The sequence below is a fragment of the Corvus kubaryi genome, unplaced genomic scaffold (assembly GCF_017639235.1).
Source record: "Corvus kubaryi isolate FWS band 111438036 unplaced genomic scaffold, C.kubaryi_AGA036_p1.0 133, whole genome shotgun sequence".
NCBI classification, from domain to species: Eukaryota; Metazoa; Chordata; class Aves; order Passeriformes; family Corvidae; genus Corvus; species Corvus kubaryi.
Genome location: NW_024580667.1, coordinates 34,884,091 through 34,899,516, shown reverse-complemented (window position 1 = coordinate 34,899,516; position 15,426 = coordinate 34,884,091). Strand labels below are relative to the sequence as shown.

At 35.5% G+C, this 15,426-nt stretch overlaps 1 protein-coding gene across 1 annotated transcript in view; it reads left to right on the top strand.

Moving 5' to 3' along the window:
- TM9SF2 (transmembrane 9 superfamily member 2) overlaps positions 1 to 14,939 on the top strand; it is a 29,946-nt gene extending 15,007 nt beyond the window's left edge. Inside the window, exons 7-17 of the mRNA XM_042043068.1 lie at positions 702 to 813; positions 2,764 to 2,843; positions 2,920 to 3,028; positions 3,152 to 3,284; positions 3,527 to 3,646; positions 5,834 to 5,891; positions 6,526 to 6,685; positions 8,186 to 8,337; positions 9,366 to 9,477; positions 10,075 to 10,246; positions 14,273 to 14,939. Of these exons, the coding sequence (XP_041899002.1) occupies positions 702 to 813; positions 2,764 to 2,843; positions 2,920 to 3,028; positions 3,152 to 3,284; positions 3,527 to 3,646; positions 5,834 to 5,891; positions 6,526 to 6,685; positions 8,186 to 8,337; positions 9,366 to 9,477; positions 10,075 to 10,246; positions 14,273 to 14,340 (1,276 nt within the window). The 3' untranslated portion in view covers positions 14,341 to 14,939. The remainder of the gene's footprint in view (positions 1 to 701; positions 814 to 2,763; positions 2,844 to 2,919; positions 3,029 to 3,151; positions 3,285 to 3,526; positions 3,647 to 5,833; positions 5,892 to 6,525; positions 6,686 to 8,185; positions 8,338 to 9,365; positions 9,478 to 10,074; positions 10,247 to 14,272) is intronic.
- The last annotated feature ends 487 nt before the right edge of the window (positions 14,940 to 15,426 follow it).

Genomic DNA, 15,426 nt, shown 5'->3' with positions numbered 1-15,426 from the left:
TTGATGGATCTTGGTGCATTTTTTCCTGTTTGGACCAAAAAAATGACAAAATAAAACCTGTAAGTGTTTGTGGGGTGTGGGGTGTGTGTGTGTGTGTATGTGTGCATGTAGAACCCTAATTTCCCTACCAGGGAATACTCTGTTTTGTATCAGAATAGGCCACCAGTGCCTGATGCTGGCTTGACTGGAGTGCAAGATTTGATGTCTTCAACAATCAGGGTTTGAGTAGAAAGATTTCACAGATACACAGACACCAGAACAACTGATGAGTGTGGCTTTTGCACAGCTGGTGTCTGTTTTATTATTTCTTAGCATCTTGTCTTTCCTGGTTTAACTGAGCTGGTTGCATTGTTGGTTCAGTTGAAAATATTTTTTTCTGACAAAAGTTAGTAATTCTGGTGTTGTAACTTCTTGAGTGTTTTGGAGGCTCATAGCAGTATTAAGACTTCCTTCATTTTTGTTACTCTGCTTCAGAGACTGTGTTCTTTTTAGAAGAGACAAATCTTGTTTAAGAAGTTCAAGTTTCAAAAACTCCTGAGCTTAGGATATGTTCCTCATGTGTTCTGAAATTTATGACACATTAAGAACAATTTTTGTATTTAAGGGAAGAATCCTTGGTATGCCCTTTTAAGATGAAAGAATTCTTTCTTAAGAATGTTGTCAGTGAAGCGGCTTTCATTCTGTGTCTTTTCTTCCTGCAGTTACAAGCATACCCATCCAGACAACCCTGATTGCTCAGGAGTACCTATGGATATAAGTAATAAGGCTAGTGGAGAAGTCAAAATTGCTTACACATACTCAGTTACTTTTCATGTGAGTACTAAGATTTCTTGGTAGTTACCTCTTAAAATCATGCGTTAATACTATGAATTGTAAAGATGGACAATTAAAATCAGCTCACAATAGTAAATTTGTAGTTTTAAAACTTTATTTGAGCTGGAATGTCAGAGGTGGCTTGGGATTTAACCACATATGTTACAGTTTTGCATACCAACACACAGAGTGGATGTGAAACACATATGTGGTTTTTAAAAGAGTCAAACTTTCCATGTCTGCCTAGGTTGTCTGGTAGATTATTTTTCAATCCAAGTTCTAAAGTCTGAGAAATTGTGTGTTTCAGCAGTTTATTGTTGTAGGTAGGTTGAAGCTGATCATTTTCTGCTCTCCTGCTGCAAAAACTGCCTTCTCTCCAAGCTCTTTCTCCCATGGAAACCTGCAAAGGAGTAGGAAGCTGGTGTTCTTTGTTCTACTACTCTCTGTTTAAAAGCATAGAAGCAGTATATCAGGCAACTGCAGGCAGCAGTGACAGCTGAATATATCTCACTCGGTTGACAAACAAGAGAGGGGGGCTTTGATTTTGTTTTTCTGTAAAAGGAGTTTGCTGGACAAACTGTTTCCCAAAGTTTCATACTCTTTCTCAAACTGTTTCCATGTTAGTCTGAGTTCAAAATACAATAAATAGTATAAGAAGTATACTCAGGAGGGATTATGTTATGTATATAGTATATAATTATATTTTGAGAACTAACGTATGTATATAATTATATTTTGAGAAATTATATCAGTTACAGTGCTGAAATGAATTTGTATATCAAAAAGCAAGTATTTCTGTCAGAAGTTAGTAATTGAGTGACCTCAGCTTCATATTATTTTATTGTTTCTCCTTAAAAAAATGACATGCCCAGCTGTGTGTGTGTTACTGCCCTGTGGGCAGTGTTACATTAGTTGGAGGTAGTCTTCTGAAATATCATTGGGTTGGCTGATCAGGTCATCTCAGGAAGACAAAAAAGGCAGCTTAGGCATGAGGGAAAAACACAGTTCTATCCTAGAGTCATTGAAACTGGTTTAGAAACTTGTTGCTTGCTTTGAGACACAGTTTTATTATCTCAGTGAACTAGATATATGATCTTGGCTAGATTTTTTAAGCCACTGCGTTTTTTTCAAAACCTGGCTTTACTGGAAAGCACTCTTGCTTCTGTATGTTATAAATTACTGAAATAACAGCCTGTCAGACACTTAGCCAATTTTATTAATTGATAGTAGTGTTTATAGTTTGTTTAAGATTGAAGCAATCTTCACCTTAACTAGTACTGTCTATTCCTTTTTTCTTGTTTACTCTGAAAAATAAAGAAATGTCCTTTTTGAAGTGTTTCTGATCAATGAATGTTCATTCTGAATAAGTATAATCTGTTGAAATGACTGGAGGCATAATTTGCTTCCGTCTACTAACAGCATAAGTTCTGTAGTATTGTCTCCCCACCTGTCCTGCAGCAAAAGCTGTTTGCAATGGGATTGGTAGTTGGTACTGAAATGAGGTTGTATGAAAGCAAAGGATAATTTAGACAGAGCATGATCTAGAGAGTGAAGTGTTATGCTGGAGACTGTATAACATAGCTTGGTTTCTTGATATGTGGACTTACATGTGCTAAAAATGCATGTTCTTTCATTATTCTGCTAGTCCATTCCAATTCCAGAAGAGCTAATACAGTTCTTGAAGGGAGGAAGCACAACTAAATGAATTTGGTAGGCCTTTATGTCTTAAGAAGACACACATGCTCAAATTCAGAAAATATTTTGGTTTAGGTTCTATGGTCAAATCTTATATTTCTTCTAGGTAGCTATTATTAAACAATTCCATGTAAGGCATGGAACTTGAAATTTCAGTTAGTCACAAGATTTAAGATTGCTTTGCATGAACATCAACTTTTAAATGTACAGGTTGGATACTGACTGTATCTGAAGCTCATGTGTTTACTCTTTCAGGAAGAAAAAACTATCAGGTGGGCATCAAGATGGGATTATATTTTGGAATCCATGCCTCACACTCACATCCAGTGGTTTAGGTGAGAAGGAAATTTATTGTAGTGAAGTGTTTATACTGCAGTTTGAATGATGATTTTAATTTCTTTTCCTTTTCAGTATTATGAATTCCCTGGTGATTGTCCTCTTTCTCTCTGGAATGGTAGCTATGATTATGTTGAGGACACTGCATAAAGATATTGCAAGATACAATCAGATGGATTCCACTGTAAGTCTAAAATGTAGTTCCTAAAATTCATTTTGAATGTATTTTTTTCAGTTAAATGTGTAGCTGTAACAGGTTATTTAAGATGCAATCTACTGTATTAAAATAGGTGTGTTTCTTTCACAGGAAGATGCTCAAGAAGAATTTGGCTGGAAACTGGTTCATGGTGATATTTTCAGGCCCCCAAGAAAAGGAATGCTGTTGTCAGTTTTTCTAGGCTCTGGCACACAGATCTTAATAATGACTTTTGTTACCCTGTGTAAGTAGTCAAGTGGGGAGGATTTAGTTGAGTGTATGTGATTTTTCACTGCTGACTGTATGGTGCTAGTGAAAATAGCAGTATAGTTTTGTCTAGAAATTTCATAAAAGTCATTAGAAATAGCTGAGCTGATGTAGTAGACATGCAGCTTAATATGCACAGATTTTAAGATAACTGATGTTCAAACATATAGTCTAAAATTTCTAACATAATTTCTAAAATTGTGCATCTCTACTTGACAGTTTTTGCTTGCCTGGGATTTTTGTCACCTGCTAACAGGGGAGCTCTAATGACCTGTGCTGTAGTTTTGTGGGTACTGCTTGGAACTCCAGCCGGTTATGTTGCTGCCAGATTCTACAAATGTGAGTAAAAGTTACTGAAAATGACAAGGCTTAAGTTCATTAAAGTAAATTATCATTACAGAACTGATTTTTATTTTGCAGCACTCTTTGTAGCTTCCCTCAGGGCAACTTGGAGAAACGCACTTACCTTAACTATAGAAAACATATATAGAGCACTAACATAGTTACACTGCTTTTGATGTAATCACGCCCAAAGACCCTGAATTGCTCTTGCTGCTGTGTATTTGTGAAATCATATACTACTAGTACTAAGGTCTTTACATCTTTACATGAGAGTTTTCTGCTTCTGTTCCCTATAACTGGGGGGACAATGTAAACCTGCATTTAGTTTTAGCCATCAACGTTGCTTGGTAACACGCACCTGCCCCCCCAAATTGTGAGCCTCAGTTCTTGCATGCCTGAGATTGTGACCTCTTTTTAGCTAGCTCCCAGGTTTTTTGGAGAATAATGCTTATCAGACTGTGGCTGAAGCGCAGAGAGAAGGATTGTTAGGTGTTCTGTAGTTGTAGAAACCAACCCAGCGGTGTTTGGGCCCCTGACAGGAGTTAGTTGATACTGTTTTCCCTCACTGATCCCAGCTTTTGTTTCAAGACCTGTCTGTCTGCCAGCCTCAGATGGTTTACCCCTGTATCCTCTGATTTATTTTAAGGTGAAGCATGGCATTCCACATACAGCTTGTTTTAATTACCTTACTCAAGATGAAAGGTTTTTTGACTGAGAGAGATGGATCTTTTGAACTACTTTAGTTCTGAGTGTACAGGGCTAGGGAAGGAGTTTATTTCAGAACTTCAGCCTGGCAGTAGATATTGGAGTTCTTTCTTCTAACAATTTTGTAATTTTCATGTGGGGAAAACCAGTGGGAAAAGTGAGTTTGTATCTTGTAGGGAGTTTTTACACAGTGGTAGTGATGTGGTAGTGAACTATTCCTAATCTCCAAGCCAGTTAGATTTAAGCAGAAGGAAATTTTAGTACTAGGAGCATGATTGAGGATAGAATTATTCTTTATATTGTGCTGTATGCTATGTATTTTGAAGGATATTTTGTAGTGTATTAATGGTAAATTGAATCCTGTGTCTTTGGTGGAGATGTAGTTATTAATGATTATATTTCATATTTTACTTACTGGCAATCACTTAGTTGATACTTGAATGTTCTGTTTAACTACTAAGACAGTGAGTGACTGATCCAGAGATATTTTTGTTATAACAGGAAGTGTTATACAATATATATATGTATGTTCATACCCTGTATAGAGCATGTAAACATGAATGGTTTTTTTTTTTATAGTATACAAATAAAGTAATGTGAGACATAAAGCAAAATGCAACTGAAATGGATATCTAGTTTTAAAAATTGGGGTTTTTTTTCAATATTGCATTTAAAAAGTGAAACCTGAATTGAAATTAAATGGTTAATCTTAATAACTGCTGTCACATTCTACCAAGTTTTTATGAAGAAATAGAAACTTAATTAAAATCACTCTAACCATAATCACTTCTGACTCTTGAAATAAAGAAGCATGTCATTATGGCAGTGCTCAGATGAAATTATCAGCTTCACTGCACTCCAGCAGGATATTTTCATTTGAAAGTATACTGACTAGAATTTTTATCAGCATAGTGCAAATTCGTAAAGATTTTGTTAATAAAGCTGTCTTTAGTCTTTTGGTATCACCACTGCTTAATGCTGCTAAGACTCAAGAAAACATCACTACTTCTGTAAGCGTGTTAGTTCTGACTCTCCTGTAAGACTCATAGGCAAGAATTATTTCGAGAAAACTGTTAAGCTTGGTTTTCACATATTTATGTATCTTTACCTACTGAAACCTGCAGTCAAATGCTAGAAAGCTTAAATTTCTTAATCACTCCAGGTTTAAAATGTTTTTTAAGGACTTAGAAATACTGCAAATCTGTTCCCTCCTTTTAGTAGATAAAGTGGTCAGAGACAGTTTCAGTTGGATACCTTTCCTGACCTTGGTCTGAGACTATTTGCTTTGAAATTCTGTGGTTAAGCAGTAGGATACGGAAATTTAATTTTATTACTGAAGATTTAGTTTATGGTTTTAAATTTGGGCATGATAGCACATTATTTGAGTATTTGCAAGCTAAGTATAACAGGTAAATGGAGTGGAAAATTAATGGTTGAGTTTAATGCATGTTTTAATGTCTGTCAAATGTTTTAATACAGCATTTGGAGGTGAGAAATGGAAAACAAATGTCCTGCTGACATCATTCCTTTGCCCTGGGTAAGTTGAGAATATTGCCCTGATTAACAGAATTAAATTGCTTCTCTGATGTGCATAGCTAATTTTTTAAGTTTCACCTATACAAGTAAATCTTACATTGTCTCTTTATTCTGGAAGCTACAAGAGTATCATGGTGCTTTTGACAAAGATGTTAGTGGCATATCATCCTTAGATTTTTTTTTTTTTGTAAGCATTTGTTTACTCTCACCACATGAAAAGGTTGATTAGGAAGAAGCTTTATGATAGTAGTAAGTTTCAGGCCCACTTTTTCATTGTTTTCTTTTATTCTTCGGGCTGTTTCTCTGACCACACGGTAGTCGGTCTTACATAGTGTCATATAATATATAACCACTCTGATAATTTTTTCCACTTAATCACAGCAAGCAGTCTTACCCTGAAGTGTGGTTAAGACAAGCATATATTTGAAACAGCTTAGTTGGAACGTCAGCTCCTGCTGGAGTTCAGTCCCACTAGATTACCAAAGAATTGCTTGTCTGATCTCTTCGTTTTCATATTTTGTGTGTGTCATTTGGTTTTAGCGGAGGTTTGTGCTAAAACAGTGCCATTGTTTTGTCAACGTTACTAAATGTTAAGAAGTATTTCTGTGCTCCTAAGTGTGCTGTGTGTTTTTCAGAATTGTGTTTGCGGATTTTTTTATCATGAACCTCATTCTCTGGGGAGAAGGCTCTTCAGCAGCTATTCCGTTTGGTACTTTGGTTGCTATTTTGGCACTCTGGTTTTGCATATCTGTACCGCTGACGTTTATTGGTGCCTATTTTGGGTTTAAGAAAAACGTAAGTGTTTCTGAGAAGTTGTTTTTTAAGTGTATACATACATGTACATACACAAATATTTTTCTCTGTATAGGCCATGACTGAGGTAGCACCTAAGTTAGTTGCACTGTTGGCTCCAGTTCTGTTCAGTTACTTTAGAAATGCATTAGATATCCAGTCTTGGTATTCCAAGGCTTTGATACATGGCTGGTGGCAGTGATACTTCTCTGCTACGATGTGGATTATCATTGTATTTAATTGAATGACCGCTACAGATAAATCAGTGATTTGAGCATTTTAATTTTAATTAGCATCTTTTTCATATATTAAAACAAATACTTGACCCAGCAAGCATAAGAGAAAGCAAATTATGCATTTTTGGGTTTCATCGTGTATTTCTTGTTCCTGTGTGCCCTCTACGCTGAGGATGTTTCCTGATCAGATTGCTGGAGTTCTGTGAAATCTGTTTGCGTAATCGTTCTGTAAATGGTTATCTCTGATTGACAGACATTAATTGGGATTTACTCCTAAACCAATCAATTTTACATATTCTTATGAGGGCTCTTTGTGACCAAACATTTCACAATTTGGTGACCAAATCATTAAATAATGAGATTTTTTTTCTTAAAAACCAGTTTACTGGTTTTTAACCCCACAAACAAATTTCTATATACGTGCAGATACATTTGTGGGTTTTCTCCTGCACAGGAAGCCAGGGTTCCATCTCCCTGTAGATCTCCTGTAATACCTTCAGAGAATGTTGTCTTAGTAGGCTCTTTTAAAGTCAGTTGTATAGTTACCCTGTTTTTCTTAACCAGAATTCAATGAGTTTTTTCTGATAACCGTATTGAAATTCCATCAAGTTCCCCTGCATTGTACTGGTGTGTACATCTTCTTTTAAGGAAGGAAGATTTGATAAGCTAATAAGGCAATGTGGTAGGTGTCACAAAAACTTGAAAATCAAATCAGAAAGGAAGTATCTATTGATGCTTTTGATGTAATCTTTATGAAAGGGGGAAGATGCATAGTAGGCATGTATCTTACAATGCCTTACATTGTTTTCTCCCACCATGCTGATCTATGCATGTGCCTTAAATTAGGATTGAATTGCCAGATTGAATCCTTTCAGTAAATTTATCCTAGTGTGATTCTTGAAGTAAATGCTGAAAAATGACATGCAGGAATTTTTAGAAGGGGAAAGCAGGAGTCTGCACCACCACTATCCCAGCTGAAATGTGGTAAATCAGCTCAGACTCTGTAACAGATGATAGAGAGGCAAACATTAAAAGGGAAGTCAGAAATATGTCACTATGTTTTCAGTAAGAGCTGTCTTTTAGTGAGTTTGCCAAGCAAGTGTTGGTAGCTGAGCTGGGAGCAAAAGCAAATGTAGTGTAGCTGGTATGCACATGCTCAAAACAAAGAGTAGACTTTTTGCCACCACCCATTACAAAGAGAAAGCAAAAAGGTAGTGCTGTAGTTTGACATTTTATTTATTTAACTGTTTGTTATCTTTGTTTAAAGGCTATTGAACACCCTGTTCGCACAAACCAAATTCCTCGTCAGATTCCTGAGCAATCATTCTATACAAAGCCACTACCTGGCATTATCATGGGAGGGATTCTTCCTTTTGGATGTATCTTTATACAGTTGTTCTTTATTCTCAATAGTATTTGGTAAGTTCACCATAATTTGAGTTTTCTCTGTCATAAAAAGTGGTAATTTCTTTTTGAAGGTTTTTCTTCCATATGCTTTGCCAGAATTTTTGAGGATGCAGGGTTACCATAATACTGATTCAATAAAATTTAAATGCTAACATCTTTTTAATATTTTGTTGTTTCAAAAATACTCAGTTCCTGCGTAGAGAGGTGGCTGTGATATGCTTAGCAATTTACAGCTGACATACTATATTCAGATAGTTTGTTGTTTTCTCATCCTACTCTACTGACTTCATGTGGAAGTGGCTCTGAAGCTGGTATATGGCATGTAACTTGACAGTAGTAAAGTTTATTAAAATAAACTTGAGATTTTTTTGGTGGTTGTTATTAGACTAGAAAAGTATTACTACTCTTGGGAGAAGAAAAAAGAGCCAAGAACAAATTCTTGTGAAATCGTAAAAAAAAAAACCAACCTAGGAGAGTAATTATTTTAAAAAATAAAGCACTGAATACTAGTCCAGTATAAGTGAACTTTGATGTGAGCTCACTGACAAACTAATCTACTGTGAGGAATTTGTCTTCCTTCTGGCACAATTTAGTTATTGGATCTTGTTAAACTGTTTCTGAACCTTGAATAGGTGCCTCTACCCAACACAGACAGCTACAGCATTTGACATTTCTTGTTATTTTGGAGCTCTGCCCCTTTGATTGAAATGTGAGGTGAAATCCAGGTTCTGCTGAAGTCAGTGGAAGAGGTCACACTGACTTCACTGGAACTGTGATTTCAACATTATGTCTAGTCATTTCTCTCTCTAAAATCACAACCAGGGGCATGCTTTGGCCTTGCTTTCTCAGTGTTTTTAGACTGAGCTGCAAAGGTTCTTATTGTTTAGTTAGAAAATAAATTAGGCAATTGTATGGCTGCACAATTAACAGTATTTCAAAAGGAAGGGGAAATACTTAAGGTGAAGGTGATGTTACTACGTATGAAGAAATAATAATAGCACAATGGCCATTTAAATGATTTTTTAAACTCCCTTTTAAAGGTCCCACCAGATGTATTACATGTTTGGCTTCCTGTTTCTGGTATTCATTATTTTGGTTATTACATGTTCCGAGGCTACAATATTACTCTGCTACTTCCATCTATGTGCAGAGGTAGGAAGTACTTCTTATGTTTTCAAACCTGATAACGTTTTAAGAATGCTTTAAAAAGTTTTAATGCTTTTGTAATTGAAAATAAGTATTCCAGAATTCAACATGAACACTATTACTTGATGAGATGTACTTAAACCATGTCTTTAAAAAGTGAAGCAGGCTACTTCTGGCAAAACTTGTAACAAACCCTGCACTGGGTATTGGTGAGTCAGATACGACATCTTTAGATTCTCACTCCCTGTTTTCTGAAGGTGCTAAACTAGTCCATTAATTTTGTTCAATCAGAGTCCATTTTGGACATGCCCAGCCTTGGGAAAAAAAAACTCTCTGTGGCTGGAAATAAGTACATCTGGTTTATTTGGGGTTTTAGTATTTTGTCAGTTTGCTATTGATCTTTATCTGGAATTTTGAATGGTGTAATTAAAGCAGTATTGATTGTATACAGTTTTTCTCCCTGTAGATAAAAAACCCTACAAAACTTACTCTTGGATAAAGTCATAAGAGAAAAAGTAGCTCTGCATTTACTAGTAGGGTCAGTGGGCTAGAGGTGTATGCAATATTACTTATACGTTTGTATTTTTTCCTCACTCCTTCTAGGACTATCACTGGCAGTGGCGTTCATTTCTCACTAGTGGTTTCACTGCAGTTTATTTCCTAATATATGCAATACATTATTTCTTTTCTAAACTGCAAATCACAGGAACAGCTAGCACCATTTTATATTTCGGTTATACCATGATTATGGTTTTGATCTTCTTCCTTTTCACAGGTAAGTGTACTGAACCTTAATTTTAAATTTTGAATATGCCTTTAGTTTTGCACAGTAGAATCTGTCACAAAACTGATCTTGATGCAGAATTATAAATTTATGTATGCCTTCGATTTTTTTCCAGGTAGTTGTGTAGCATATTGCAACTATGTGATTACAAATTTCAGTGAAAGACATAAGTAAGGATGAGGCACTGCTAATTTGAGGTGTGGCCTGTCATTAGGTCTACAAATATGTGATAAATACTTTTCCAGATACCATTCTTATGAAAATCATATGACAAACTCTGTTTTTTAAATTGGTTGTCTTTGGAGAAGCACACTTCAAATCACACGTAATCAAGTATAAAGTTATGGTGTCAAGATAAAAACAGATTTTATGGAATAGGTGGAAGAAAGAGAGAGGAGTAAAAGTTGACAAAGAATGCTTTTTTTTTTTTTTTTTTTTTTTTTTTTAAAAAAAAAAATTTGCTCTCTTCCAGAACGTATTTACCTTTATCCCAATTGCATTGAAGTGGCATGGGAAGCAGACAGAATTTCTCTAACATTTTTTGTATCAGTCATGTCAGAACCTTGTAATCTTCACTGTGAGTGTTTGGAAAAACATCTGTCATAGGTGCTGCATTTCAATTTCCTCTTCAGTAATTGAGATGAGGTCACAAAATGTTCCATTGTTGTCTGCAGTCAGACACAAATAGCCCTTGTTGAGGGTGGAAAAATGGCAGTGAAAATGGAAGAAGTCTCCTTTTAAACTGATGCAAGAAGGCAGGAACTGCCAACGCCTCAAAAAAAATCTTAAAAATTCTGTATTCTGCTCCAGGCAGAATGCAGTCCATCCTTGTATAGTCTACGCTACAGAGCAATACTTCTGAAACTACTTTGAACTGATCAGTGGTTTAGATAATTTCAGGCTGATGATAACTTTTAATGATTCCAAAGGCTTTGATACATATATATGTATAGACACTATATTTTGAGGCCTCCTAGACTACAAAAGGCTTGTCATCAGAGCTTTTAATACAGATCTCACTCTATTAAGTAGAATTTTCATTTCCACTTAGCATAAGAGAACAAAAATAGTGAGAAAAGAGAAAAGAACTGAGAATGATGTTCATTTTAAGTGTAACCGAGTATTTCAAAGACATTTCCACTTCAGCTAAGGAAATACTGAAGCTGTTTGCGCACTATGACTGAATGCAGATGATGGTGAACAAGAGCAATGGCCTGCAAGGATTTTCTTGGGTCATTGCCTGTTAAAAGGAAGAAATGGGACTTGAGTGCATTATATAATCTCATTGAAAAGTGATCAAGCTGTGTCCCAAAAGTGGTTAGTTTTATCTTCCAGCCTTCATTTTAAGTCAGTCTAATGTGTTTTGGCATTGCTTGCAGATAGTTTGTAATTTATACATCTCTACTTTTATTCACATTTCTGTACCAGTTTACAAGTCATTCTGAATTTATAGATCAGAGATTCTGCCTTCCTTGCTCACTTTTCCTTCTTTCTCACCCTGCTTTTCTCTTAACCTTTACTTCTGCTCTGGGTGTACAGATAGTCTCATCGAACTAAAAAATCCTAGGATGCATGGTTGTTCAGCTAGAAATGAATGTGTACTGCTGTATGCAGATCAATTTTAAATGCAGTGCAAACTTACAAAGTAGCGTGGAAAATAATTAGGCCTTACATAAGTGTAAGGTCAATTAATTTAGTTTCACCAGCATTTCCAACAGATGTTCAGCAAGTCTGCCTGTAACAGTGAACAGTTTTGCCCAAAACCAGAATTGTGTTTACCCTGTCTCCTTTGTTCACTCTGTTTACTTTGGATGCATGCAGTAATTCTGGAGTGGATTCATTCAAGATAAAGGGGATTTACAATAATCTTCTGTGCTGAGATTTGCGTTAGCTGCCTTTCTGCACCTCAGATATCCATATAATTTCCTTTTTTTGCCTTTACTCTTTCAAGTCAGTCATGTCACATGACATTGTCTAGAGGCATTAAGATGTGTTCAGTGCATCCCCCTTTTCTTTTGCTCATGTGTTCATTTGCAGTTGACCAAGTGGCTGTGCAGCACCTGCCAGCAAATTTTTAGGGTAGGTTCACAAATATGCAAAGAAGACGTGGTTTATTCTTAGCCCCTTTCAGTTGCTTTTTGTGGTGGTCATTTGTTTGTAATTGGGACAGTGGAAATGTAAGTCGTCCTGTGCAACTAGAACTAAGTTTTCAGAGCCTGTATGCTCTTGGTTTTTTAAATTTTCAGTTTCTATGTTGAAATTAGGGGAGGATACATGTGAAGTTAATCACACAGAATTGTAAAACACCATGTGCTTAACAATTTTTTTATCTACTTCCCACAAGATTAAGTGCAAATTACCTTTTAATTTGGGGAAATAATCCTGTTTCTTAAGATTTAAGAATAATTTTGTCCATTTAGGTTGATATGAATGTAAAACCAGATATGCTCAGTTCTCTGAGATTTACTGAAGTGCTCTGAGATAAGGTTTTACAGAAGAAATCAGAGGTGCAGGGTAAGGGACAGGCAGTTCTTCTCCATTTTTTTAAACAAAAGAACATATTAACAATTTAGCAAAAACTGCTCCCAAAGGCAACTGACTTCCCATGTCAGGATGATCAAAAAGCTAAAAAGAAAAAGTCATAATTGTTGTATTAAAACTATTCTGCTCCTGCTTACTCATCTGTTAAAAATTGTCAGGATCGGGAGGCAGGGTTTTGACGGTGCCCTGCTGCTATGTCGGTGCAACACATGCTTCAGGCACTTGCATCCATACTGCATTCCAGGTCATTGATCAGACTCAGCAGGCAGAATACCAGGAGCTACATGACAAATCTTTGATTCACAGCTGGGATCACAACTACGTATCATCGTAAATGAGTCACTTAAACATCAGTAGCTTAGCAAGTGTAAAGTGAAAAAAAATTACCATGATATCATTCATGGGTCCTTTCAAGCTTTCATAGAGAATGAGTTACCACACAACTTTTGTTGTCCCTCTTATCTGATCTAAAATAAAGGAAGGTTTTTTCTTCTAAAGAACTCCCTTGATACTTGTGTAAGTTAAGGATATGATTTTAGAAGAGGTACTTGGACAAAAATCAGATAATCTTCAGGGCTTTATTCCTGTCCTAGTTTTTGTGGGAAATTAAGGTTCCTGTAACAGGTGTTCTGAGCTTATATTGTTTAATCCAATATCATTCTGATTGAGACTGAATTTTGATATAATCCAGTTAGATTAACAAAGCCCAACTATATTAACTATTTCACATTCAAAATAATATTTTTGTTAAAAGTTTCTTTTGGAGTTAGACAAAGAGAAGGGATGAAGCAGTTTTTATTCTGCTAGAAGGATGATAAGTTATCAGGGAAATAAATTTTAGTTCAAATTTGTGTGTATGTTTTGACGTAAGTATTTCAGTAGTATTTATTGTTAAGATATGCAACACACATGTTTTCAGTAGGACTACAAGCTGGGTAGTAACTACACTATGGTTTGAAATTTGTATTAACTCAGTCTATGGAGACATAAAGGTAGTGCTCTAGTTTTCCAAGACCTTAAAGTATTACTAAATAATGGGGACTCTCTTTGATGCTGTTAGTTTAAATGGTTTATTAAACATAATAACAATATTCTGACAGCTGAGCAGATCAGATAAAGTGTGTGTGAGTAGTCACTGAGAAAGGGTGAAATGGAGCAGTGTGAAGGAAGTGGGACTGCAGCATACTGGAACAACAAGAACAAATATGTAAGACAAGTAACACAGAAACATCTTACAACTAGAGTCTGCCACGTGATCTGTTCTATGGTCCTGAAAATAATGAGATAGGTTATAGAGTAGTTGATGCCTTTAAGGGCCAGGTACTGTCTGTAACTTTCCATTATTTGATCTGATTGATGTACTGAAGACTAAGGACAGCAGATCACATATACATACATCCTGAGTTATAAACTACAGAGAGAAATTAATGTCTCCTGTGTCAGTATTCTAAAATGTAATTTTTTTTTCTCTTTTAGGGACAATTGGATTCTTTGCATGCTTTTGGTTTGTAACCAAAATATACAGCGTAGTGAAAGTTGACTGAAGAAACCAATGTAAAGAATTAACACAGAAGAGGTTTAATCTTCATTAACGTAACTTAAAAACCCTGGTCTCATTGATGAACTTGAGCTTTATCAGAAGTATTGGCTTCCTATTCTTTGAGAATGATACTGAAATGCACCTACTTTTCCACTAACATGTTTGTATTGTGACTTAATAACCTGTTTTCATTCAAACCTTAATGAAGATCAGAGTTACAATATTTATGCGTTTGTAAATACAACTATACTTTAAAAGAAATGTTAAATTCTAATGGCAGAATAGACGTGGCTGTATTACACAACTCAATGATACTTCTGATCAAAGTACAACTGTAAATAGGTTTTTCTAGCTTGGTAGGTGGGATGAATTATTTTTCTTTGAGGGAAATGAGAACTTTTTATTATGCTAACTTTGAAGGATGACTCTTAAGAAGTGTTGCTTTTAGTCTGGATGTGATTTTTATTTTTTACTGGTGTTACGTCCATAAATATTCTGATTTCTGTGAGTTAATTCGTTTTGGTGTTCTTGGCCTTTTAAACTATGTGCCTCTGAGTCCTGGAATTTATAAATTCATAATCTAATAAACGTTGTAAAAATGTCTTCATTGACTTATTACATATTATAAGTTCATAAAAATATGTAAATACAATTATATTGAAGACATATGCTTAAAGATTGCATAGAGTATTTTATGGCATTTTCTATGGTTTAATATATATTGACACACTCTTAGATCTGCAAGAAATACTATTTGTGCTAAATAGCTATAACATGGACATGTGATTGTGGTGCATGAGAACTAAATTATACACACATTTAACAAAACCACTCTGCAGCATTAATCCAGTCCTTAACCCAGACACTTTTCCAGAGATTGCTATGGAGTTGTCACTATGTTGAGAAGATCTTACACTGCATGAGTCAGCATTCTCTGCTGATCTTGCTTTTAGATCTCGATGATGCATATTCTATAGAGCAACTATTGCTGACTGTACTTCATGTAGGTTAAAAAATAAAAGAAAATTACTATTTTTGCCTTCTATTAAGAGACTAATGTCAATTTTGGATGACTGGCATTAAACCTATA